This window comes from Paramormyrops kingsleyae, chromosome 2, assembly GCF_048594095.1.
Source record: "Paramormyrops kingsleyae isolate MSU_618 chromosome 2, PKINGS_0.4, whole genome shotgun sequence".
Lineage (NCBI taxonomy): Eukaryota > Metazoa > Chordata > Actinopteri > Osteoglossiformes > Mormyridae > Paramormyrops > Paramormyrops kingsleyae.
In genome coordinates, this window is record NC_132798.1 from 33,523,722 (window position 1) to 33,550,292 (window position 26,571).

A 26,571-nucleotide genomic window follows, 5' to 3' on the forward strand; every position below is an offset into this window, starting at 1 on the left:
AGTATATACTGTAGGATATATTTGTTCTTTTACCCCCATGTAGGCATAGTGTTTAAAACCATGCATATACCACACAATTTAACTGAATAAAAGTTATCGTTTTATTAATTTAAATATTGACGACACAAGAAAGTTACAATACACCTAACAGTTACGCTGAACTGATTAAAACAAAATTATTGAAAAAATTTCAATACAAACACTATACCATCTGTAATAATTGAAATATTGCTAATAAATGGAATGTGGTCATTTAACGATATTCCACTCTTAAACTGACGTATATGTGCTGTCTGGGAAACATTTTACATGAGAGGGTGCAAGAAATATTTAATGTGCATTCTTATTTTGCTTACAAGACATATTTTTCTTCTAAAAACAAACACTTGGAATGGGGGTGGGATAATATCTAATTCCCATTTTCTATTTAAAAAACATTTAACAACCCACCTAAACCACACATGGAATACACAAGATTAGCTGTGCTTTGCAAATTAACATCCCCTGGCTAAAGTTTAATGTTCCCGTTGAGGTCAGACCATTCCATCATTACATTTCAAGGATGCGATTAATCTTTGGAATATAAATCGATTAACCAACTAAATGTATGCTTTAGTGTTAACGCCTGCTTATAACGACCCGAACGTAATGTCTGAGATGGCTTGCATCATTTTTTTTTAGTTGCACAGGCAATATATACAATTAAAAACTGGCACATTAGGCGCAAACGACGTCCAGCGTTGGATTCAGGTGAAATCGGCGTGGCCCTTTAAAGCCGAGGGGGCGTGGTTCTGTGCGGGCCGCCTCTCTGATGGCTCCGACGCCTTTTTCTCCTTATCCCCTCCAGATCCCACCGTGTCGGTTGTAAACACCGGGGCATGCGAATTAACGCGTGTCCCCCACAGCAGGCGCTACCGATCCGGGCGGGGGGGCTTGCAGCGGTGCATATATCGCGGAGAATCGAACACGTTCGGCCTTGAGGACGAGGTGCTGGGTGCTGCAGCGGAGAAATGGACCTGCACATCCTCGATCACAGGCTTAAAGTGACCAGTATCTGCAAGGACGGCTTGGTGGTCTTCACACACCCGCTTATCAAACTCATATTCCTGCGGAACAGAACCAGGTAAAGCCGCTCTTTCTAACGCTGGTGTTATTATTAATAATAATATTAAACTTAAGGTACGCAATAATAATTATAACTTGATGTCCTCCTTTCCAAAAGCACGGACGCAGGACCCAACAAAGCGCGAGAAAATTGAAGCAAAAACCACGAGGAGAGTCGTTTAATATGGTGATATCTAGCACACGAACAGCTAACTTGATTCACTTCATCCGTAGATAGTTTATCCTGCACTGACCGAGGCCCGATAGTGCAATTTGCTAAACAGATAAAGATGGCCCTTTGGCATAGTGTGTTGTATTAGGTGTTTAAACTGCTTTTAAAACGAACCAGATGGTTTTGCACCTAAAAATGCTGATTAACACGTGCAGCAATTGCAGCGTCCTTTATTTTATTAAGCGGAGTAAAACAAAAGTTTGCCTGCCTGTTTGAGATCCGAGGCCGAAACGTGGGCTTCATGCTGAGTGTCGTCACGTTTGTTGCGCTGGCATTTTTACAGATTACCTTATATAGCCTCCGAAATGTTTATAAGTAACTGAAAGCAACATGTGCCATTTAGGCAGTCGTGTAAATGCGAAGGCATGGCGCTCAGCTCCTCTTCATGTCCAGGGCCCTCATGATTATTTAAGTTTTGGACGATTTTAATAGCCTCTCATCCGTGAACCCCCAGCCTGCTGTACAGGTCTGCCTCTTATACTACCCCCATAATATCTCATTTTTCTAATTCAGATCTACAGAACCTGGCTTTATGTAACTGTGTCCCTGTCTTCCCTGCTCTAAGCCAGCTGTGTAACCCTGGCCTTGGGGAGCCCTACAGAAATCCACATCACTCTCCCCTGGCCTCCTGTCTTTGTTGTGCTTTCACATTCAGTTGTATTTTTGGTCTGTAAATCTGCGTCAGCAACTCTCAAGGTGAGGCCTCTATTGGCATGGATGTGTGATAATCGCAGGGAACTGTTAGGTCCGGGTCTACAAAATTATTTTCCTGCTTTGTTTGAGGTGTGTACCTTAATCATTGTACGTCATTTATGTAACTTTTTTTTTTTTTGTTCTTCCATAACCGGTTCTTTTTTTTTCTTTTCTTTTAAATTCCTCCACTTTTCTGGGTGTGGGCTGAGGTTTATTCCCTGTCAGGCCCTTCGCCTACATGGTGGATGCATGTATGTCCAGCCATTCTTTTATTTTGTCCGTTGTGTCACATAGTTTGTAGACCGACGTCCCGGGAGAGCGGTGCTGCTTGTTAGCTACAGTATAAGTGTTACCTGCTGCTTGGGTGGAGACTTGCTGCTCTTTGCGGTCACTCGTGCTTGTTTGCTTTCATCTCAAGCCAGAATTTGCTAGAAGCCTCTCACCGTGGGCCCTCGGATATTTGCCCCATGTATTGCTAACCCCACTCGCCCCCCGCCCGACATTGCTGCGCTGGGCTTGGCGAAGACGAGGCACTGTTGTTCACAGGACTCTGCAGGTCATTCTGAACTGCTGAGTAGATATATAACAGGGATGTTTGGGGGAGAAAAAAAGATGACAAAGTTCACTCCCCCAGGCCTGTCTGAAAGGCTGAATAAACACTATAAAATGTTAGTGCTTTTTATGAAGGATGATACTTTAAAATTATTCATGCATGACAATATGCAAATTGTTATGATGGATTTTTTTTTTTTGGGGGGGGGGGGGTGTAACCTGATATGTAGTAATAGTAAGAAATGGAGATTCTTGGATAGTCTTTTCCTCCTCACCTTAATGAATTTTTAAAGTGAATCAGGATGGTTCTGATGGACCTCAGGCGAAATGTACGTCCGGTATGCAGAATGCCCCCCACCCTCCCTCTGTCGGAAGATGAAGCAGCCCTTACTGAAATATGCGTAAGTTTGCTTATCGCCGGCCGGCTGCCTGCCCGCCCGCCATGGCACGTATCCGAGTAGGCAGCGGGGGGGTTAACGGTGCCAGTTTGTGGCGCTCGGCAGCTGAAACGATAATGACAAACATGATGTGGCGGTGCCCCCCCTTTTCTCACCAGCCTTTGTCTACAGACAAAAGTTAGTGGACATTCTGGGTGCTCCAAACTTTCCCACAGCCCTCTTGGCCTGCAGAATGGCGTTGTTCCCAAGCCCACCCTGAGCAGACCAGGCTCACCCTGAGCAGACCAGGCTCACCCTGAGCAGACCAGGCTCACCCTTAGCTATCCCATTGGCAAGATGGTAGGAAGACCTTCACATCTTCAGAGAGAGAACACAATAGTCCATATAGTGATTTATAGACACTCATGTCTGTATTTAACCAAAATAATTTGGTTTGAAGCAGCTCATGCGCCAAGTGTGTGCCGCCCCAGCCAAACCATTAAGCTGTTAACAACTGAACGTTAAAAGTAATTAACATAAATTCAGAACTGTATTGCACTGAATGCATTTGGATCAACCAGTTAAAGGCCAAAGTGTTTAAAGATCGACTGTCATCTGAATGCTTATCGCTTAATATCGTTTGTCGAATTTATGCCATGGTGGTTCTCCATCACAGCGAGAAGGTTGTGCAGGTGTTGCTGAAGCCTCCTCTGATGTGTGCCGAGCCTGTACAGGGTGGTGTTTGAACTGCAAATAAACAGGAAGTGACCCCAGCACGGCTCAATCTGCCAGGAAGTGTTCGCACACTTGCAGGAAGTAAAGACCTGGGGGGGGGGGGGTGAGAGGTTAACAGGAAGTTTGAAGGCAGTGCAGTACAATGGACTCCTGCATTTACCCATCTGGTGCTGCTTGATTAACCTGCTATGTTTTTGATGAAATTCCCTTGATACTCCAGTGAATGATTACATGGAGCTTAACCTGGGAGTCTTTCCCCGGTAACACAGCTGGCAGATGCATGGGACGGACAGGACCATTGACCCAAGCTTGTTTTTCCCCTAGTTTTTCTGGTACAAATCCAGCATTTTGACTTGAGGCGAGTTTCTTTACCCATGAACTTTTGGGTGTGCCTAGACGACCCTCCAGAGACCACGGAGAAGGGCAGCCTTCCAGTAATCCCCTCTCTGTGAGGGGTCTGGCGTGTCTCTTCACAATATATCGCCACTGTGCTTATTGGAGCGGGTAATTGTGGATGGGTGAGCGGGTTCTTGGCTGGTGACGGTGCGCTTTCCAGAAAATCCTCCCATTCATACATGTCCCACAAGAGCGGCCCCATTAGCCGCACTCTGGCCCTCACCCTTTCCTGCTTCTCTCGCCCCCTCCGCAGGTGCAAGTTCTTCAGCCTGACAGAGACCCCTGAGAACTACACAGTGGTTCTGGATGAGGAAGGTTTCAAAGGTAGCACCAACGCTTGGGTTATGGGATAACCAGTGGGTTCCCACACATGTGCCGAAACCACCCACCGCAGGTTTCAATGGAGGGGGAGAACATTCACGTTTGGGCGCATCAAATGAATGGGCGGGTACATGGATAGTCTGTGGAACGTGATTGGTCCTTCCTGTGGTGCAGTTTATACTCTCAGGCAGGACCTATAACAGAGCCCCCTCCGCTGCTGTTTCTGATCTGCTACAATGGACCCCCACCTCAGGAAACTCACTAGGGTTTACTCCATTGTCAGGTTATGAGAAAGACACCATTGTCCCAGAATCTGCACAGTTGTATGTTGCTGTAAACGCAGATTAAAAAAGCCTTTTCATGTCCACCGTAGCTAGAGCATTAAGGCTTATCTTTGCTCCCGTCTGACTACCTTGTGAAGTCTCCCGGCTCCCAGTTCCTGAGGCCTCGCACCCGTTTCCCTCTCCGGCACCGGGGGGCAGGCCAGGGTGGTCCAGCATTATTTTATCATTGCTTTTTGGCTCGGCTCGTTCCCCCGACCTTTGGCGCGTGTGAGGCCTTGCTGAGCCACTGAGGCGTTTTTCCTGCTTTGTGCAACAACGGGTCGTAAATTCTGTAAACATGCTGATTATATGTCTGCAAGCTGCTTTTCTGGCTAAGGATGTGTCATGGTGGTATTGGCCTTTTTTTGGTGAGTCCTGGAAGGAGGCATTTTTGTGCTTTATGGTCTCCTTATGAGGCCCTAGTTTGTGGATGTTTGAGTTCCCAAGTGATGTGGCTGACTTTGGTCGGGCCCTGGGTGGGGTGAGGGGGAAGCAGCACCACTGTGGGCAGTAGTGCCTTAATGGTTAGGGAAGCACACTTGAAATTGTAATTGGAGGATTGCTGGTTGGAATCTACAACCAGTAAGGCACCACTGAGGTACCCTGAGCAAGGTTCTGCTCCCCAGGTGCTGAATTAGCTGCCCCCTGCTATGTCACAATGTCACACATGGGTTAGATGCAGTGGACACGTTTCGTCGTCGTGCGCCGTGGTGTGTTCAACAATGACCTCTAAATTCTAAGCGTTTCTGCTTCAGCTCAGCCAGATGATGATGTGATGTTTTTGATTCCCCCCCACCCCCACCCTGAAGAGCTCCCGCCCTCGGAACACCTGCTGGTGGAAGACTCCACCTGGCTGCCCCTCAACGTGGTCTCCAATGGACACGCCTCCAGCAGCTCCCAGGCCGTGGGCGTCACCAAGATCGCCAAGTCTGTCATCGCACCCCTGGCCGAGCAGCACGTCTCCGTCTTCATGCTCTCCACCTACCAGACGGACTTCATCCTGGTGAGGTGCCGGCTTGCCCTCTGATTGGTCAGTTGGTGTCTGTACTGCCTGTAGTGTGTTTATGTGTCTGTGTCCCCTGTGATGCACTGACCCCTCCAGAGTCTCCCCTGCCTTGTTCCTCACCTGGTATCCTGTGCTGTTTTGGGTTAGGCTTTAGGCCTTCCCTACCCATGTGCCCTGAACTGGATGGATGGATGGAGTACTGTTATCAGTAGTATCATAGTCAGGGATGCACATAAGAGGTACACATTCTCCGTATAAAGCCCAACTCCAGTCCTGGGGGGCCACATTTTTGGGTTTCCCCTCATTTAACACACCTGATTCAACTCCTTGTGTTAATTACCACACAGCTCTTGAGCTGAATCATTTATGGTGGAACAGGGAAAGAACTAAGCTACACAGGGCTCTGCCCCCCCCAGGACTGCAGTTTGACACCCCTGGTATAAAGTGATACGTATGACAGTTTCCTGCTGCAGCATTTGTGCTGTTATAACAAGAAATTACCATGCATTTTTACCTTTATACCATGAAAGAAGTACAAATTAGCTACGTAAAGGTTAAAATGCACAGTAAATTCTTGTCATTACAGTGCAAATGTACCTAAAATAATCATGCATTTGCGCTGCTACAACAGGAAATTGCCGCCCGTATCGATTTATACGGCGATTTGTCCCAGTCATGTGCCTCCCTGATCGTAGTTCTCATGGCTCATGATTTTGAAGATATGTATTTCTCAGTAATTAAGTGGAAACCAAAGGCAAAGGCTGAGGTCAGAGGTGAATGGTGACCAGAATTTGCAAATCAGCATTTGCCCCAAGCAGAGCAGGGGCATGGTCTGCAGGAAGACCTCTCACACGTCCATCACCGGCTCGTAGTTAATGACTTGCTGAGTGACTGCACTAAATAAGGGCTTAAACAAGTTTAATGTTTAACACCATAAATTTGATTTTGCTTTTGCCTGGACTTTGCTCAGACGTCTTTTGTTTGGCTTGGGTTATTTTAATATTTGAGTTCTTTGTTTTATATAGATATTCAGAGAGATACCTTTGTCCTTGGTGTGTTTGTCCTTTAAAGAGGAATCACTATGCATTGTGCCATTCCACCAGCTTTTACATTGGCTTCACTTTGAATCAGCTCAAACTTTGTTTCATGCGTTTGTTTAAAACATCTAAAGCTCGAGCTGAGCCTCAGGTAATAAGTCTTTGTTGTGAAAAGAGTGAAATAGCAGGAAAAAAAAACTGTTAATCATGTGTTTAATGTAAAACTGACTGAGAGACACTGGCCAGGTAGAGTGAGGCTGCGACAGTGGAGGGATCTGTTCCATCTGAGCTTGTGATCAGCCTTGAGATGTTTGGAGGTGGATGTGCTGCAGAGGTGATGGTCTGCTCTGTGGTCGGCAGGTGAGGGAGAAGGACCTGTCGGTGGTCATCCGCACCTTGGAGGAGGAGTTCAACATCTACAGGGAGGTGGGGGGGGAGTGCGTCCCGTTCCGCAGCCAGGACATCCGCAATGGGTTCCAGAAGAATGGCAAAGAGGGTAAGAGGGGGAGGGGAAGGAGTCCTGTTTCTAGAGGAATGGTGATAAATCCAATAGAATGTATAGTGAAAATTCGAGGTACACCAATCTGATATTCAGATTGGTATCGGCACCGATCCAGACCTGTTCGACAGATCGGGTATCGGCCAAATGTGACCGATCCACACCCAATATACCACAGGCTATAAAAAGATAGCTATATTTTTTGTTAAACTGATTTGTACAAAATCAATCACACAATAGATCTTTCCCATTTTAGATGTGTTTTTGGAGGCATTCAAGTTCAACTCTAACTCTGCTAGTCAGCATTTAGTGGAAAATCACACCAAACAAAGCACAAGGAATTGTGCGAGACAGCACAAGTAATATGAGAAAAGCAGTGCATGATTTGGGATTGGCTAGCTTGAGCTGTTTTGCACACTCACTGCAGCTTGTGATACACGAGGGGCTGCTGTAGCAATGAAGTGTGAGTGACGCTGTTGCCAGTGGGGGGAAAATTGTGGGGCTTTTGAAGCATTCGCTGCTTGTGTATCCTCACTGGGAAGATATTCAGATTAAACCGCAACTGCCTCATAAACACTTAAAACAAGACAAACGAGGTGGATCAGTATGTTATGTATGCTTCTAGTATCCTAATTTTAAAAAAATTTTGGGATCCATTTGTATTTCCTAGTTTTAAAAAGGATTAATAAGTTCAGACGCTGCACTACTTACAAACTTTCAACTTATGAACTTTCAGACATACGAACGTAGAGGACTGCAAGTCCAAATTGTGTTCATTGGGCTCCTGTTTCCTGTCCGCTACATCAAGTTTTTTTTCTGCGCGACGGATCCGCCTAGTACATCTTCTGGCCGCTACTCCCGCCACGCAGCAGTGTAGCGTGCGTACTCCCAGCATCCTAGTTCTTTGTACTTGCGTATACCTTTATAATGATGTTGAATAACAACTTACGAACATTTCAAGTTACGGACGGCCGTTCGGAACACGTCTCGTTCGCAAGTAGAGGAGCGTCTGTATAAATATATATTCATTTATTATATAAAAATACTGGAGTAAAAAGAGCTCTTGCATCGGAATCTATCCGTATCGGTGTATCGGTGTATCGGAATCAGAACCAAAATATGGACTTGCCCCTCCCTAGTAAAAATAAGGTGGTGGTCTCTTGAAATATTTAGCTTCAATGTAAGAGTGCCAGCATATGAAGTATGAGCCTGTTCTAATGATCCTTCACTGCAAAGGCTCATGGGTAATTCCGACACGCGTACATTTAGCCTGGGTTGGGTTGGGCTCCCAGTTGGCCTTGGGGCCCCCAGAGGTTTCCTTCCCTCCTCCAGGACCTGCACAGATCTTGTTTAGTCTGCGGTGTTGTCTGGCTTTGTTCCACTCAGCCCTTTAATGCTGTAACTCTAACTGCTATTAAGGCCGTCTGATGTGGTCAGACTCATTGCTGAAGGCCCCGTACTCTGGACTCATTGAGGTTGACCTCTATCACAGTGCTCTGCAGACTGGGCTTCCCAAAAAGACAGACATCTGCTGCTCATTAAAAATCCCACTGTTTTAACGAACATCAAGAAAACGTGAGCACATAACTCATATTTTAAAGTGACCTCACTCTCAGAAGTGATTTTACAGTACTCAAATGTCTTGAACAAAAAATATCACTGATGGGTTTGAAACCTCGTGTGTCTCTGATCTTTGGGAATTGGTCAGCTTGTGGTGCCTATTGTTCATGTGTGACATAAAATATTCTTTGAATTGCTTTCTGTATGAAAATGTGTTCTGTAAATAAACTTGCCTTGATTTTTTGTAGTGAATTTTGGCAGAGAGGGAGGGGGGAAAAAATGAATGAATCCATCCTGTGTTCTCAGCCAAGATCACGGTCCATCCGGTTTTGAGTCCACTGAACAAATTTTTGGTCATGAGCTTGGACCCAGACACTCTTCCAGCCATCGCCACCACGCTGATCGACGTGCTCTTCTACTCCAGCAGGTGGGAGCCCATCTGTCACTTTACTCTCTGGCGCCCCCCCCCCACTCCAGCTGAGTGGAGATGAAAATTTAACAGCTGTCTTCCTGTTATTTTTATAACCTCATTGACCCCTGATGTTTTTCTGGAAAAGCCTTTATCCCTTTCAGGATACGATCTGATAATTGCTAACCACTTACCAGTTAAGAATTCCTTTTTTAAATGGTTAAACAGCCCTCGAATTGCTGCTTTCAGAAGAACTGGGGTATTAATTGAAAGGAAGAAAATGATTCCTAGGAACTAGGGAGTTTGCACTGGTATGGCTTGCAGGAGTTCCATCCTGGGCAAGTTTTTGGTGAAATGTTGGAAACTGCCTTGTGAATATTATCGATGCCAATCTTTTTATGCAGGAAATTCAAAGGCAGTTTTGTATTAACAGTTCTTTACTATAATTCTTTGTTTACAACAGGGCTCCCCTGTTCCGGTCCTGGAGGGTCAGTCTGCAACACAGTTCGTAGATTTTCCTGCTCATCTTATTTAGCTCACCAGCTAATTACCAGGTGTAGCAGGTGTGTTTGAGCAGAGAAATTTGCATACTGTGTTGCAGACTGACCCTCCATAACCGGAATTTGGGAACCCGGGTTTGGAGTCACGTTGTTTTAAGGATGAAATTAAAATGACCAAAAATCTCACTCATGCATTTCTTTAACCAGGACTGGACTGGCCATCTGGCATAACAGGCAGGGCATTTAGCTAGTGGGCCGATGGCTATGTTGGCTGGCCCCTCCCCCCACCAGTAAAATTTACTGTGGGGCCATAAAGAACCCCAAAGTCCAGGAAGGGCTGTCTTTCTTTTTAAATCATCTCTGACCTTAACACTTTCTTACATTTGTTTCTCAGCCAGAAAGATGGATCCCATTCCAACCAGGACCTGGACTGCATCAAATTTTTCTCGTTTTCTCTTATTGATGGATACATCTCCATAGTCATGGACACCGAAGCCCAGAGACAGTAAGTCGAGGCTCCCCGTCATCGGGGTCTCTTGAGGACGCCTCTCTTGGGTAAATCTGACCCTCCTATGCCTTCACTCTCTCTCTGTCTCTTTCAGGTTCCCAGCTAACCTTCTGTTCACCAGTTCTTCACAAGAGCTGTGGAGGATGGTCCGGATTGGCGGCCAGCCTCTGGGATTTGGTGTGTGCCCCCATTCAGGGAATATTTGCTGACCCCTGCTGGTCATACATTGTAACTGCGAGGCACAAGAGACTTACCAGTCTGTCCTTGAATGGTGTTTGTGTAAAGCAGGAATGAGGTACCTTGATGAAGTGTAATCCCTTAATTACCCCCCCCCCCCCACAGATGAGTGCGGCATTGTGGCCCAGATCTCCCAACCCCTGGCTGACAGTGACATCTCTGCATATTACATCAGCACTTTCAGCTTTGACCACGCCCTGGTGAGCTTTTTATTGATCATCTAACAGCGTAACAAACTAACAGCTGGATAAATATCTCCTTTAACGTGCATATAAAGCACTCGTTTGCGGATCCTCCTCCAAAGCGACGTTACTTCACACATGCTGCATGCTTTTCTGTTTATGAAACATTAGCTTCAGTGTGCACTTGTAAGTATCGCTGGGATCAGGATGGAGGGGGAGGAAAAGGACAGAGCCGAGTTAGCGGGCAAGAACACAAGGGGGCCATTTAAATAGTGGGGCAGAACCATGCAAAAAAAGTCAGTTTTGGGCAACAGACAGGCAACAAATACTGCTAGCAGGGTCTGAGCAGGTTTGCTGGGTGGAGACGGGCAACAAGGAGGAGGTAAACAGTGACCCCCCCGGAAAAAAAAAGTTACAGTGCAGTCTAAGTATTTGGACAGTGACATTTTATTTTGGTTTTGTATACCATCACAATGGGTTTGAAGTGATGCACTCAAGTGCAGATTGTCAGCTTTCATCTAAGGCGATGGACAGCTATATTGTGTTGTTTTTATACGTTTTTACGGGTGGTATCCTGAGAATCATCCCTTTCATTTCTCTTTCCATTGCTCTTTTACAGGTGAATCTTTGTCATTTGTCCATAAAGGGTTATTCTAAAACTGCACGTTTTTTTTTACGTCTTAGTAAAGCTTTTCACTTCTGTTCTGGCTTACCAGTGGTTTGTATATCACCTAATATAACTATCTGTAACCTTAAGTTAAAGCTAACAGTCTGCACTTTAAAGTGAGAGTATTATTGAGTGTTTAATTTTAAAATCTTTTGTGATGGTGTACAGAGACAAAATAATTTAAAAAAATGTCACTCTTCAAATATTTATGGACTGCACTATATAATGAGGGATTTTTTTTGTGCTGAATGAGGCTGTTGCCCACTATTTAGCTAATGCATATAATCACTTCTGTTATCAGATTGTACTCTTCTCCCTCTGGAGTAGTTTGTGAAACTGCACTTAACACGCGTCTCTGTGATAAGCAGATTATCTTCATATCTAAATTCTGAGACTCTATCGGCTTCTTGTCTGTAAGGAAGTGACATTTTTTTTTTAGCTGAATTGCTTAAATTTTAGCAAAATTTGTAAGCAAATGTTATTACTTCAGACACTTTGTGAAACACAGTATTGCTTCAGCATGGTCTTTTTCAATTTTACTGATGTTATTTGGATTTTTAAGATCATGTCCTTAAACCTTAATGTTTCAGGGACAGCCCAGCTAATTTTGAAGTTGTTTCACCACTGTATGCTCTATATACGTGTCAGAAAAGAGAGTAAGAATTTGTACCTTTGCTTGTCACTGGGGCTGTACCCTCAATGGTCTCTCAGTTGTACCCTAACTAGGGCTGCATGATTCTGGGGAAAAAAGTGAATCGCAATTCTTTTGCTTTGAATTGAGATCACGATTCTTTGACAATTTTTGTCCCTTAAATTTAAGCCTTTGTTGCATTCATAAAACTGCAAAAGGAAACACAACACAACAAAACATGACTGTGCCAAAGGTATGGTTGATCCAGGACCAGCATAGCAACGTCTGACAACAGAAAGGAAACGCTCAATTGGCCATTCAGTTAGGGTAACCAAAACAGCTGTACCAGAAGTTCCAGTACCAAAAGGCCCAGTGGGGATCTTTTTTTGGTACTTCGGTACTTTAGGGTGGGACTCAAAGCACTTTCTTTGAACTGTTATGCAAATGGCCTGCCTCTGAAACGCAGTGCAGCTGCCGTATTAAACAGTTGTGAACTGAGAAAACGAGGTGGTATAATAATGATGATGATGATGATGATGATGATAAAATAATAATAATAATGCGTGTACAAATGAATTGACCCAAGCTAAAATATTGTTGAAAGAACCAGAGATCAGGATAGCATTAAAAGAAAGTATTTTATAATATACTATGACAGCATGGTATGGTATTGGAAATTTTTCAAATATTGCAATGTGATTTATAGGGGTTTTTATTAAACAAAAAAGACAAGTTTCTCAAACCCCTCTAGGAGTGATTTTAAATAGTAAGGATGAAAATGATTGACTCTCTAGGACAGGGATAGGCAATCTTATCCGCAAAGGGCCGGTGTGTGTGCTGGTTTTCGCTGCAACTCCCTAATTAGATTACTAATTAGAGGACTGATTGGCTGAAGAGTCCTCACACCTGGGTTTGATCAGCTGACCTACAGGTTATCCCAAAAACCTGCACACACACCGGCCCTTTGCGGATAACATTGGCCACCCCTGGTCTAGGAGAACCCATGCAGTGTTCATGCAAAAGCAGCGAAGGTGAACTTCAATCTGATTTTTAAATGTATACTAGATAACCTTGAAAACAATAATTAATAATTAAAATTGCAAAACTTTCACTTTTTTTCCCTTTGATGGCGTAAAACTGTTTTAGTGAAACTTAATCTCTCTGCGATATGATGTCTGTATAGAGAATTGAAAGTCAGAAAAACCCTGATCTTAATCTAGCTGACTGGCGAAGTAAGAATTGCACATGCAGAACATGCGATGCTGTATTAATATTGCACCTCAGCCTGCGCTATAATATACTACAGCCATTTTTTTAATTTAGTACAAAATACCCCACCTCTTGCTGTGGTTTCACTCCGTGCCAGTACTGGTTTTTACACTAGTGGAAAACCACCTTGAAATACCAGGAGCTTGTGCATCCTTTATTTTTTGAACGCAAATTTTTTTGAAAATGTTTAATTTGAAATTGCATAAATGCAATTCTTTGAAATTGCTGGCATCGTGATTAAGCAATACGGATTTTTAACATTTCTTTGCACGGCCTTGTTTGCCTGTTTTTACCACTAGAGGGCAGTGGAGAACAGTTTTTCTGAGGCGTTCTAAGATCTTCCCCAGACCTACTACATACTGTATACAAGCTATATAATACTCATAATGAGTCTAGGATAGGATGTTTAATGCATAGTTACTGATGCCTACAATATCTGTAAGTCTAAACCATAACTCGTTAGTCTTAGGTTCAGAAATTCCTTTTTATACTTCCATTCATTTATAACTTCTTTCATTGTGTTAAAGCTACAGAAAGAACTGCTCTAGTTTATTTCTTCAGAAATCTTTTGAAGTGCAAAACCAATTGTCTTTGTTTCTGCATGATAACTGCAGTTCAGTTTATTGAATGATACAATTCCCCCCCCCCCCCCCCACTCCCTTCTTGGTGACATGGACATGGATCTATAAATCAGTAACATTATTCAAATGCACTGTTGTTGATTTGTATGCTGTTGATTTGTATCCAGTGCTGCTTTGGACTGTCGGAACAGCACAGATGTTAATGTACTTTCATTTACCTCAAGGCTGGATACACTCCACAGCTTCCTCAGTTGACTTGCTGTCATCTCGGATGTCTTGCATTTCCGAAGCATTGCCGTGTTGTTGATATCCGTCTCATTTAGCTACGCTGTGCGTGTCAGTTAGCCCAAAACTCAGTGTCTGTTCATCTGCAGTACTGCCATATTGCTCAATGAGGTTGTCTAATTTTGTCTTGCGCAGTTGACTACGAAGTCTGGCGATAAGCTGGCATGCAGGTGGTGTCAGATTGAAAATGCTCTTTACTGACAGGAAGGGCACTAAGCCATGCGCCCGTAATATCAAAACTAAAGGCAATGCAGACCACGCTAAGGCAGTCTGGTGATCGGCAGGCTTGGCGTGATCTCTGCATGCGCATAACCAGGACCTGACCACATCTTTCTGTTCTAAGAATGGGGAACTACTGTCACTCTACTTGCAGCATGGTGGACCCCCTTCCTATTGGCTACTTGTAAGCTGCTTTTTGGAAATGTATTACCAAACAACCACTCTGCGTGTTCCACGGGGCGGCTGGGGTTGAGTAATCGGACTGCACCCCCACATATACCGTCCAGTCCTGAGAATGTATGCTTTTTTTCCCCTGGTCTTTTCAGGTTCCAGAGGAGGACATTGACAGTGTGATCAGCCTACTTCAGCAGCAGAGGCATGACCCATCGCAGGTGTGATGACACAAGTGTCCCAAGGCTCAGGGAGAGCCCTTCAGACCTCACCCTTGTGCCTAGTCTGCCACAGACTCCACCCCATCCAGCACTTACTACACAGTATTAGCTGTGGCTGATGCCATGACAACCAGCTGTTCACTGCTGGCTGAGTGTTGGGCCCTGGTCTTATGTGGTGGGCATAGCTGCTGGTTTAGAACCACTTCCTGTCTGTGTCTCCATCCTGAATCTCCTGACACTACTTTCTGCGCCTCCGTCTTCTAGAATGAAATCCTGAGGTGCTGGAGCTAATATTTTGTATAAACATTTTTTTATGCCCCCCCCCCCCCCCCCATGTATCTGGAAAAACAATTTTTGTATAACTTTTACAAACCCACCTACAACAAAGGTGGCAGTATCCTCCGATGTGCAAGTATTGGGCTGAAACATTCGGTTTGTGGTCGGAGCCATTAAAGCAGCACTCATTAAAATCCTGCAATGTCCTTTAGGAGGATAACCTGCAGAGATGAAACCATAACTTTAACTTTGACTGCAAGTGATCACTTGGAAGCGGGTGGGTATAGTGTTGACCTTCAGTGGTGCTTTTACAGAAATAAATAATGGAATTGATATTTGTATGTATTGAAATACAGGAAGTTTATATAGCATTTTGTTTCCATGGTTTGATAAATGGATATGTGTTCATAACTTTTGAAGTCGCCATCTCAGAGGAAGGGTTTTTCTTTTATTTCTTTGGTCCTGATTCCAACAGTTTGTCAGTAGTACAGTAATTTCCTGAAGGTCTCTCAGCTGCTGTCTAGTCATTTTTGCTGTTCGCATCATCTGGAATTTCTTGCCAGCTAACGGATGTTTTTCTGATTTTAGTTGACCTCTTGGTGCTTGTGCTGACAGGTGGAGATGGTTAATTTCGCAAGCTATTTTTTTATTTAAGCAGGTTTACAGAAAGAATTTGACCTAGATTTTTACATTTCATTATTGGTGTCCGTGTGTTTGCAGTGCAGTTCCTGCAGTGAATAAACAACTCACTGCAGAAGCCTCATCTCTGTATTCTTTTCTCCCTGTTTCAAAGGTCATTGATTAACTTATCCTTGCCGATACATTTTCTGTCCCTTCTGCAGTGTCTTGCACTGCTGGTTTTCACGGTGGTCTTGATTCCCCCACCCCCCACTTTTAAATGTGTGTAATGTTTCACTGACACTTCTTGGACTTTTTTGGGTACACTTTTGTAAAGTGACGCAGTATTATGACGTGCTGCTTTATGCACTAATAAAAAACTGTAAAATCAGGTGATCTTTGGTTTATGATAAATATGCTCCAGTTTAACTGGAAAATTTTTGACGCCAAAAATATTGAATTGGGTTACCAGTCGATATCGCACCAGTTAAAGAGCATACATGATTTTCAGGTGTCCTTGTCTGTAGGGCACGATCTTAATTTTCCTCTGCACCTTCATGACCTTTCCTTTCTTGCTGACAGGCATTGTGTTTCCGTTGGTACATAATGGGGCTTTCCTCGTGACCAATTTTTCGTTCTTGGAACGTTTATCGAACGTATTGGTATGTTCAAAGTGTCCAGTTTTCCTGATGTTCCTGGAATGTTATCCCACCGCTACGGTTAAAACTACAAATAAGAATCGGACTAAAGATAAGTGAAAGGCATGATGGAGTACTTAGTAACACTCTCTTTACATCTCAGAGGTCCTGGGTGTTATGGCTGGATGGCGTGTTATACGTGTATACATGTAACCCTTTTTATAAATAATTTTATTAAACTATTTTTCAACAATTACATTAAAAAGATGTTCTGGTGCTAATGGTATTGTGCTCACATTTGGCAAAACCTTTATTTCCACATTTTACATTTAACGTTGTTCTATCGTTAAGAACGTTCTCTGCCAGCCTTGAGAGGACCTTCACACAACTGCTGAGGTCCTGGGAAGGTTCCCTGTTAGCTGGGCTGTATCTCCTGGTTGATTTTTTAGTTTGGCTAACCATTTGTATATCTGATACCTACACCTTCCTCCAAATATGGTGGAGGTACTTAAAGCATGAGAGTTTGGGTATTTGGCTGTAGTTTGTCGTATTGAAAGAAGGTTTCAAGTATCAAATGGCGCTGATAGTCTGTTAAGGGAGGTGTAGTCGGGCCCCTGTCCTGCTGCATGCCCAGTACACAGGAGTACATATGTTTGCCATGCTATAATGCAGTGGATTGTTGTCCACGTCTGATGCACTGCATATGTGATGGATGTGAAAAACTCTTACGTCTTTAGAGTCATACGGAGACAGGAAATGTGGTCTGTATGATAACGAAGTATTCATGCTGTCTTGGATTTCACCATGGAGTGTTTTCAAGGGGATCCACCCCATCACACGCTTGTCTGTGATTCATGTCGGAAAAATATAGTGTCTGGTTTTAATATTTCCCATGTGCTGATATGGAAAGCATTTTAGAAGCAATGTGTTCTTGTGTACACACTCTGGCCTGGTTTTGAGTGACTCGGAGTGTGAGCAAAGCCAGAGTGTGATACGAGTGCACCTGAGTGGGATCTCTCTCAGTAATGTGGGGTGAGCTTTCAGTGTCAGGTGGGTGAGAACCTTCTCAAAGAATCTCTTCGTGAAGGAAGAGGTTTGATAAACAATGGTGCACTGGTGCAGATGCACTGTGGAGCTCTTAAGCAAAGTATTCTGTGTCACTTTGGACAAAAGCATTTGCTATATATGTAAATGAACACAAGCAAACACAAACCTCTGTGGTCTACACACTGAGCCGATGGTCTGTGTTAAGAATTCCATCTGCAGTGTCGAGCAGATATTAATGGAAACAACTAGCAGCCTTTGCCAGGCTGAAGGTAAGGTAATTTTCCTTGGGAGTAATTAAGTTTTATTATTAAATTACTTTGTGCTCATTGGTCAAGATTAAACTGAGCTTTACAATACCAAAAATAAATACAATATAAAATTATATATATATATATAAAATTATATATATATATATATATATATATATATATATATATATATATAATCTCATCTATCTAATCACGTTTCACGGAGCAGGCGAGTACAGCCATAAAGACGGACAAACGGGGTTTATTTAAGGGCAGACTGGTGACGAACACTAAACATTGCAACAATACAATGACGGATCTGGGGAATACTGACTGAGACACGAACTAAATACACAAGACAGGTTGAATTTAAGCCACAGGTGATCACAATCAGGAATAAAACCCTAGGTAACGAGGTGGGCGTGGCACACACGAGGATCGTACGAGCCGGGCGTGACTATATATATATTTATCTAAGGGGCTTTTACTTACAGAAAATCACTTGTTGGTTTCAGTCCCTGGAGACAGAATGGTGTAAGATGGAGGCACATACCTGCAAACCTGCATCACTCCCAGCTCTAATATAACAACATTACCCTTCTCTCCCTTGCAATATACGTCACGTCCCGTTGTGGCCTCTACACCTAAACTATGGTCCCAATTTCGTCAAAAATATAAATTTAATCATTTTTCTATGTTGAGTCCTATATGTAATAATTTCCCTGCAGCCTGACTAAACCACACATTTATGACATGGCAAAAGTTATGTCTTGATAAATGCACTGATCTCTATACTGACAACACTTCTGCTAGTTTTTTTTCCCTCTCAGAAAAATTCTAATTGCCAAAATCTCACCTGTTTCGGTATTTCCAGATTAGACATTTTATTCAATCTCAAAGTCCATGTTTTCCATCCCGGCCAGCTCCTTCTGCATTAGAACATATTTTGCAAATTCCCCTCCATCCTAGAGGTCAAATTTCTAAAATATATAATGTAATTATGTCCATAAACAATACATCAACAGAAAAAAATAAATTACAATGGGATAAAGAATTGGGGATTGAACTGTCTGATGAAACGTGGAAGAAAGCACTTAGAATAGTAAACTGAACTACATCATGAGCCCGGTTGGGCTTAATTCAATTTAAAGTTACCCACCGTGTCTACTACACCAAAGCCAGACTTTCTAAAATATATATACCGCAACTTAGAAGAAACTTGCGACAGATGTCACTTAACCAAGGCTGACATCGTTCACATGTTTTGGTTATGTTATAAACTGAGAGGCTTTTGGGAATTTGTATTTAAAATTCTAAATGAGGCATTGGAGCTGGACATAAAACCTGGTGCTGAACTAGCTTCATTTGGAATACCAGGAGATGGAACAGTGTTGACGGATACAGCTCAGAATGCTCTCTCTCTTTTGCCTCTTCTTGCGTGAAGAAGGATATTGTTGGAATGAAAGTCCGCACGTGCTTCAGTGTGGCTCTGGGATCTAATATCCTTTTTAAAATTGGAAAAAATAAAGTATTGCATTAGAGGCTCAAGTATAACATTTACCAAAAATTTAGAAAAAATGAAAACTCTTCCCCCTAACTAAGTAACTAACTAACTAACTAATTAGTTGATAAATAAGAAATTGAATACAATCTACGACTGACCATTGATCCTTGGTACTCACCCACAACAACACATATCTGTAAGCCCAGTACTCATAATAGTAATTTATAGGGACCACTAGATTAATTTCTCCTTATGTTATTATTATTTTTATTTTATTTATTTATTTTTATTTATTTATTTTCAATTATTTTGATTATTTGTATATTCTCATTGTTAATACTATTTATTTACACTGTTTCATTTTATTTTGTATTAAAGGGGATGAGTGTGTGTGTGCTGGGGGGGTATTAAAATCAAGACCAACATTTGTACCTTTTGCATCATGTTATTGTTTAAAGTTAAAATAAAAAAATAAACAGACCAAAAGTATCAGGATAAGCAGTAAGAAAGTGACTCCAGTGCTTGACTTGGGCCAGTGTGGAGGTCCCCCCCCCCCAAATCAAAGTGAGAGGAGGTATACAGTTTCATTTCTGTGGCCCTTTTTCCAGGGGAGGCTCGTTTTTAGACGGCCTGCTTGCGTACTTGATTAAGTGATGCCTTTCTTTCTAACTCAGGAAGAGAGCTGCGTAATCTCCAGCAAAGCGGCATGGCTGTAGTCACCTGAGCTCCGTCAGTGCTTTCGTCAGTGCTTTCGTAAGCGCTTTCGTAAGCTGTCACAGGAAGTCGCCGAGTCTGATGATTAGGATTATGGTGTCTAGATAGTCCATGTCAACTTTAAAGGCTCCTGTGCTTGGCTAAATAGTTCAACAACGAAAAGCTTTCACTTTGATCCAGCGAGTGCTAAATGTGAAAGGGTGACTGTCTCAAAATGAAACATACTCATGATTTAAACAATCAAGGTAGGTAAGGGGCACATGCTGATTACAGTGCATTGCTGCACCCACCACATAACAAACCACCTCAGGGATGAGAACTTGAGTGCAGCAGGTGATACCACAACACCACCCTAGTCCAAATGGACCAGTGTGAGTTTTTTTTTCCCCCAGTTGCTGGAGTGCCAATCCTGCCACCAACCCCCAAATATCCCTGTAAGTTGGAGGACCTCCTTAAAGGCCCAGATGTAGAATAACATCATACCCAGGACAAAGCAATTGCAGGTAAAGGGCCTTGCTCAAGGGCCGAATGGAGTAGGGTCACTCCTGGCATTCTCAGGATTCAAACCAACAACTTTCCAGTTGCTAGCACAGATCCCGAGCCACCATTCCACCCAACCAAGGGCTTCTTGATCATTTGAGGTGAGTTGTTGACTGACCATCCAGCCAGCCAGCACAGCTGCGTAGTGGGCATTGTGCTTCTCTGCTCTGTGGCCTGCTGGTCAAGCAGGTTCCGGTGACGCCAAATGCCCAAACAAACTCATCAGGATCTGGACAACATAATGAATGATTCTGCTGTTTAGCTCCCCATGGGGTGTTAAGTTTAATGCACAACTATTGCATATCCTTTACACAACCATCCTGCATAAATTAGTATTAAAAATAATTTGTACAACCAGATATGCTGTTTGCGCTTTGTCTGTTTCATGTGCTTCATGTGTTTCATGTCTGTTTGCTGATGTATGCAACCAAATTTCTTCTTGGGATCAATAAAGTATTTTTTGTCTGTCTGTCTGTCAACGCCCCACCCTAGAGATCTGAGGGTACAGTAATAATCACTATTTCGCCTTTCATCTTATGAACCATAAGACAAGTAACAAACTAAGTAACTCTGTAAACACTTCTTTGTTAGGAATGTAAATTCTTACACCCTGGAAATTAACTTAATTATAATTTTATATAGGTTCATTAGAAGATTAATACAGACGCTCCTCTACTTATGAATGAGTTACATTCCAAATGGCTGTTTATAACTTGAAATCGTCATGAAAACATCATTTTAATAGTATACGCAAGTACAAAGAAGTAGGATGCTGGGCGTATGCACGCTACACTGCTGTGCAGCTGGAGTACTAGGCGGAATTGGAGCACAGAAAAAAAATTGATGTTGCGGACAGGAAACGGGAGCCAAAGGAACACAATTTGGACTTGCAGTCCCCTTCGCTCGTATGTCTGAAAGTTTGTAAGCTGAAAGTTCATAAGTAGAGGAAACAAAGAAAAAATGCTAATCAGACTTCTCTTTATGGAGCAGTTCTGTATTACTGCCGATCTTCTGCTCCCTTCTTCCCTCACTCGTGAACAAGACCTCAAGATACTTAAGCTCCACCGCTTGAGGCAGCAACTCATCCCCCACCAGGAGAGGACAATCCACCCTTTTCCAGTAGAGAACCATGGCCTCAGACGTGGAGGTGCTGATCTTCATCCCGGCCGCCTCACACTCAGCTGCAAACCGTCAAAATATATGGACACAGATCTAATGATACTATTACAAAATCGATCATTGGACTGCGGCCTTGGCTGCTCTGGTGTCAGGTGCACTTATGAACACCCTTATGTTCAAACATGTTGTTCATAATGGACAAACTGTGATTAGCACAGAAGTCCAGTAACTGATTACCACTTGTATTACGGTCAGGCAGGCCATTCCTCCCAATCACACCCTTCCAGGTTTCACTGTCATTACGCTAGTGTTGTAGTCAAGACCGCCTAAACCGAGACCAAGACACTGCCGAGACTTGAGGGTACCAAGACCAAGACCAAGTCCAAGACCAAGACACACTAAGGCGAGACCAAGACCAAGACTAGTCGAGACCAAGACCAAGACCAAGACCGAAAACAGACTAGGGCTAGAATGGACATCACATTACTCAGATCAACTGTAGAGAAAAAAGGCATTGCTGTAAAGTGTCATTACTCGTTAAATCAAATTCATGTTATCTTTTCAATTACATTGTCCATATGTCCATATGTCTCTCATTTAAAATCTCCCAGATTTGTCATAGTTACGAGGCCTGATGGAAAATAATATTCTCAGCAATCCTCTCCTATAACCATTTTATCAGACCTCGTCAAGGGAAAGAGATGGGATGTACCAGAAAGATGTTCATATTAAGTCTCTTATACCAGGGAGAGAGGCCTCGGGTAAGCTATGAATACAGCTATGTAATGATCCTCTGCTTTGAATTGAAGAGAATGCTATTAGTGCTGGGCGATAAAACGATCTAAAATTTTTTCATCGATAAAAAATAAGGACGATCACGTTGACTATAAAACTCGATCAACCAAATTTTCTCAGTTCTAGAGAATGCGCTGAGACAGACAACTCGATGGCTTATCGAGCAGAGGTTTACTGAACGCCACCACAACAGCCAATCACCGACAACGTTGTAATTTTGCCCATCCTCCCTTAAAGAAGCAATGGGTGTGTTCGACTTGGGCTTAGGTCTGTCTGCAGCTGACGCAACAAGGAGCGTGATCTGTCGGCGGCTGCACGGGTGGAGTATAAACTGACTGCAGCCAAGTCGGACAACTTCTACTCCTCGTAGTCTGTGAAACCTGACTGCAATGGCAGCACTTCCAGAAGGGTGTAGATAAATCTATACAAATATCACCTGCATGCCTTCTTCACAGATTGGACGATTAAACAAATAAAGCAGCACAACATTACAGTAACTAACAATAAATAAACCACTAACTTACTTGTACTGTTAGAGCATTTATGTAATTTATTTAATCTTTATTTTACCAGGTAAATGAACTGAAACCAGTTCTCACTGCTTTATGTGCTTTTCGGGAGAAATAGCAGATAAAGCAATGGAACTTCCTGGGATACAACGTCATGCGTGTGACTAAAATCTTCAGCCAATAAGGGCAAAGTTGTGTCGTCATGGAGGCGGTTCCAGTTTGTGCTGCACGGTCTGTCTCAAGTCGTCTTGCTCTCGCGAGGATTTTGTACCATGTGACATGGTGACGCATGGTGACGTTTTGGAACATTTCTTTGCCGACTTCAATATCATGCGATGTGTATGAAGTGTGTGGACTGTGCACTGGCAGTGTCCATTGAGAAAATGTATACAATGTAACGTTTTTAAAGTAGATGCATCTGACTGGTTGCATTTGAATTGAGGCGCGTAATGAATAATGATACTGTTCTGTGAGGATGTGCTGTTTTCTCTTTTTTTCCCCATCCCATCGAGACCGCTATGTCCGAGACCAAGACAAGACCGAGACCAAATAGGGTCAAGACCAAGACAAGACCGAGACCAAATAGAGTCGAGACCAAGACAAGACCGAGACCACAAAAAATTGGTCTCAAGACCGGTCTCGAGAACTACAGCACTACATTACGCATGTGAGCATTAAAGTCCCCCAGCAGAATAATGGTGTCCCCAGAAGCAGTGCCTTCCAGCCCCCTCACCAAGTTCTCCAAGAAGGCCGGGCGAGCGCCCAGTCTGGGCAGGGTAAGATGGTCCTTTATAATAATCATCATGGGAGTCTGTTTGAACTACACTTAGTCTGGCTGCCTTGGGAGACCCAACATAGCTCCTAGTACCATGGAGACATGCAAACCTCTCCTCCACAATAAGGTATCAATTAATAAAAGTTTGGCTGATTTGATGGCTTGGGGTGAGGTTAATTAAGCCTGGATCCTCTTACAGCTTCAAAAGAATCCGTAACTACAACTACTCTTCTTCTACTCGTTGTTCGTTGACCTCTGCTCTGTGAAAGTCAGTGTTGCTACCTACTAGAAACACCTTGTTAGTTGCCTTTCACATGCCCAGTCAATGCAAACCAACACACAAACAGACCACAATGGATCCAAAATCTGGGCTGCACGCACACACCCCGCCACACACAAATATATATAATAAATATATATGGCAGAGAGGGAGCAAAAAAGACGTCCCTAGACAGACACAAGTTATTAAAGTTAATGTAGTGTTTATATTAAAATATTTAGCAAATACAATACTGTATCAAGTCTTGAGTCACTGTCAATCGTTCATCAATACAAAAACTATTTATCAGCATGCAAAGTCATTGATTAATATCATGCTGCACCAAAAAAAGAGTGCAACCAAATCATGTGCTGGTATGACTATTTGAGAAGGTCGGAAGCATCAGTGGGCGGCACAGTGGTGCAGTGGTTAGTGTTGCTGCCTCACAGCAAGAAGGTCCTGGGTTTGGTCCTGTGTGGAGTTTGCACGATCTCCCCGTGTTTGCGTGGGTTTCTGCATGCAGGCCAGGTTGACTGGTCTAAATTGGCCCTGTGAGTGTGTGCACCCTGCAGTGTGTTGGTGCCTGCCTATAGGTTTGGTTCCCACCTGTGTCCCTTGCTCCTGGGATAGGCTCTGGTCCCCCCCACAACCCCTATTGGGATTAAGCAGTTACAGTGATGGATGGAAGCGCCAGTACAACTACCTGAAAAATTAGACTGGATCCCTGTGTTAGGACAAATTCTCACACATGAATGGACACCCCTATACAGCACTGCATCACATTTTATGCACTGGTTGGGCAGCTATTTGGTCACTTCATGTTTTTTCACCACTTGGGTACAGTATTGCATCCCAATTCCTCTACTGAAAAGGGCACCCTTTCAGATACTTAATCATGTAGGGGTTGTGTAGAGGGCACATCATATTGGCACTATTTTCCATTGGAGGGGTACCCACAGTGGCTGTTAAGATTATAAGGGCACTTTATAGGGCACTGCATCACATTCTCTCCACTAGAAGGGCACTCAGTAAGACCCTACATCATATTCTCTCCACTAGAAGGGCACTTTATAGGGCACTGCATCACATTCTCTCCACTAGAAGGGCACTTTATAGGGCACTGCATCACATTCTCTCCACTAGAAGGGCACTTTATAGGGCACTGCATCACATTCTCTCCACTAGAAGGGCACTCAGTAAGACCCTACATCACATTCTCTCCACTAGAAGGGCACTTTATAGGGCACTGCATCACATTCTCTCCACTAGAAGGGCACTTTATAGGGCACTGCATCACATTCTCTCCATTAGAAGGGCACTTTATAGGGCACTGCATCACATTCTCTCCACTAGAAGGGCACTCAGTAAGACACTTCGTCACATTCTCTTGCTCTATAGAGCACGTCATCATGCTATCCTGTAAGAAGGGGGTGCAATAGATGGCACTCAGTCATTTTTTTTCCATGCGAAGGGCAGTCGACGGCGGCATTTCCACCACTCCAGATGGCACTTTAGTGACATTTCTTTCGACTATGGCGACAAACACATTGATGCACTCACAGTCTGGGCAATCTGAAGATGCCAATCCACTTGCCATCAAATCTATAGTGGCAGGAAACTGGAGCACCTGGAGGAAGTGTGAGAAAAACCCATCAGTACCATACACAGAACCAGGCCGGGATTCAACCCACCAGCCGTGGTTTTACATGTTTTTGAGCCCCACACTTGCCCCCCCCCCCCCCCCCCATCTCCATACCGTTATCTGTGCCTTGAATAGTGACGTATGCATTGCAGTTCTGAGGTCAACAATGATGTCGAAGCAAAAGCAAACCTTGCAAATGTCCCATTTTTTAATGAGAGCTGTTGTCATTTCCTGTAATCTGTGGTTTCTTAAACGTTAAGAGACAGAACCTGCAAAGCTTTATATCGGAGACTGCAGCATCTGCTGGGAGGGTATCACTTGGTGACCTCTGGAAGAAAACAAGAGCAGGTCGCTCCTTCAAGCATGGGTGTCCACTTGCCAGCAGTCATAGGTAAATTGGTGCTGATCTGCACTTGTAGAGCTTGAATGAGTTCTGCTTTGATGGTTTGCAGACAGCTAAGAAAATCTGTGTAGGTGTATAATTTCTGCAGTTGGACAGTAGTGGTTTCACCAGCAGCTGGATATACATTCTTTATATAACTATAGTATTATTTAATCAATATATTATATAGCAAAATGGCTGTCTGAGATGTTATATAACTATATAGAACTATAGTACAATACTGCAGTAGGTTTTATGAGTTGTTCTTTTTAAAGTTTGCTTGAATGATGCTCTTCACGCTACTCAGTTCCGGCCTTGTTAGCCATAAGCCTGCGAACCGCGGCCGAAAGCGGCCAGGAGTCCTGCAGGAGTTCTGCCTGTGCCTGTGCTGTCCAGCAGGCCCAGAGGCTCGCCGCACATACGGAGTGGCACTCAGCTAATCTACTGCAGAGATACGTGAGTACCAAGCCTTACGGGACCGTATGCTAGCCTGCCGACTTCACCTTGGGGTCTTGGGCACATAGGACCTGATGTGGGACGAAAACATTGACGTACATCTAGCAAAATTTACAGAACGGGAAGAGAAGGGAAGGGGGCTTGATCCTGCTCGTTTATCCATAATAAATTACTTTGCTGCTGTTAGCTTTTGAAAAAGTTCCTTGTGGAAATAAGTCAGAGTGTCCAAAAGACTGAATGAAATTCTGAATAAAATATTTCACATTTGTTCTATCCTTTGTTGTCTAGATGGAGAGTGAAGAGTTGTCACACCTGTGGGAAGGGGTAGCAGGGG

General features: G+C 43.4%; 1 protein-coding gene and 1 long non-coding RNA gene across 2 annotated transcripts; one reads left to right on the forward strand and one right to left on the reverse strand.

Annotated features, from left to right (window-relative positions):
- Positions 1 to 771: 771 nt before the first annotated feature.
- On the forward strand, positions 772 to 16,000 carry castor1 (cytosolic arginine sensor for mTORC1 subunit 1). Its single transcript, XM_023828964.2, has 9 exons — positions 772 to 1,123; positions 4,343 to 4,413; positions 5,543 to 5,736; positions 7,137 to 7,272; positions 9,142 to 9,262; positions 10,139 to 10,249; positions 10,347 to 10,429; positions 10,595 to 10,689; positions 14,650 to 16,000. Exons 1-9 carry the CDS (start codon positions 1,011 to 1,013, stop codon positions 14,719 to 14,721), a joined length of 996 nt encoding a protein of 331 aa, XP_023684732.1. The 5' UTR covers positions 772 to 1,010; the 3' UTR covers positions 14,722 to 16,000.
- On the reverse strand, positions 6,976 to 25,468 carry LOC140587618 (uncharacterized). Its single transcript, XR_011989271.1, has 2 exons — positions 25,318 to 25,468; positions 6,976 to 7,302 (listed from the first exon to the last, which is right to left on the reverse strand). It is a non-coding gene; the product is annotated as an uncharacterized lncRNA (long non-coding RNA).
- Between the last annotated feature and the right edge of the window lie 1,103 nt (positions 25,469 to 26,571).

Bases quoted from the DNA above. Each gene is read 5' to 3' on its own strand.
- castor1 (XM_023828964.2), top strand. From the start codon at position 1,011: ATGGACCTGCACATCCTCGATCACAGGCTTAAAGTGACCAGTATCTGC. The intron at 4,414-5,542 runs GTAGCACCAACG...CCCACCCTGAAG, and splicing joins GGATGAGGAAGGTTTCAAAG to AGCTCCCGCCCTCGGAACAC. The intron at 9,263-10,138 runs GTGGGAGCCCAT...TTTGTTTCTCAG, and splicing joins GTGCTCTTCTACTCCAGCAG to CCAGAAAGATGGATCCCATT.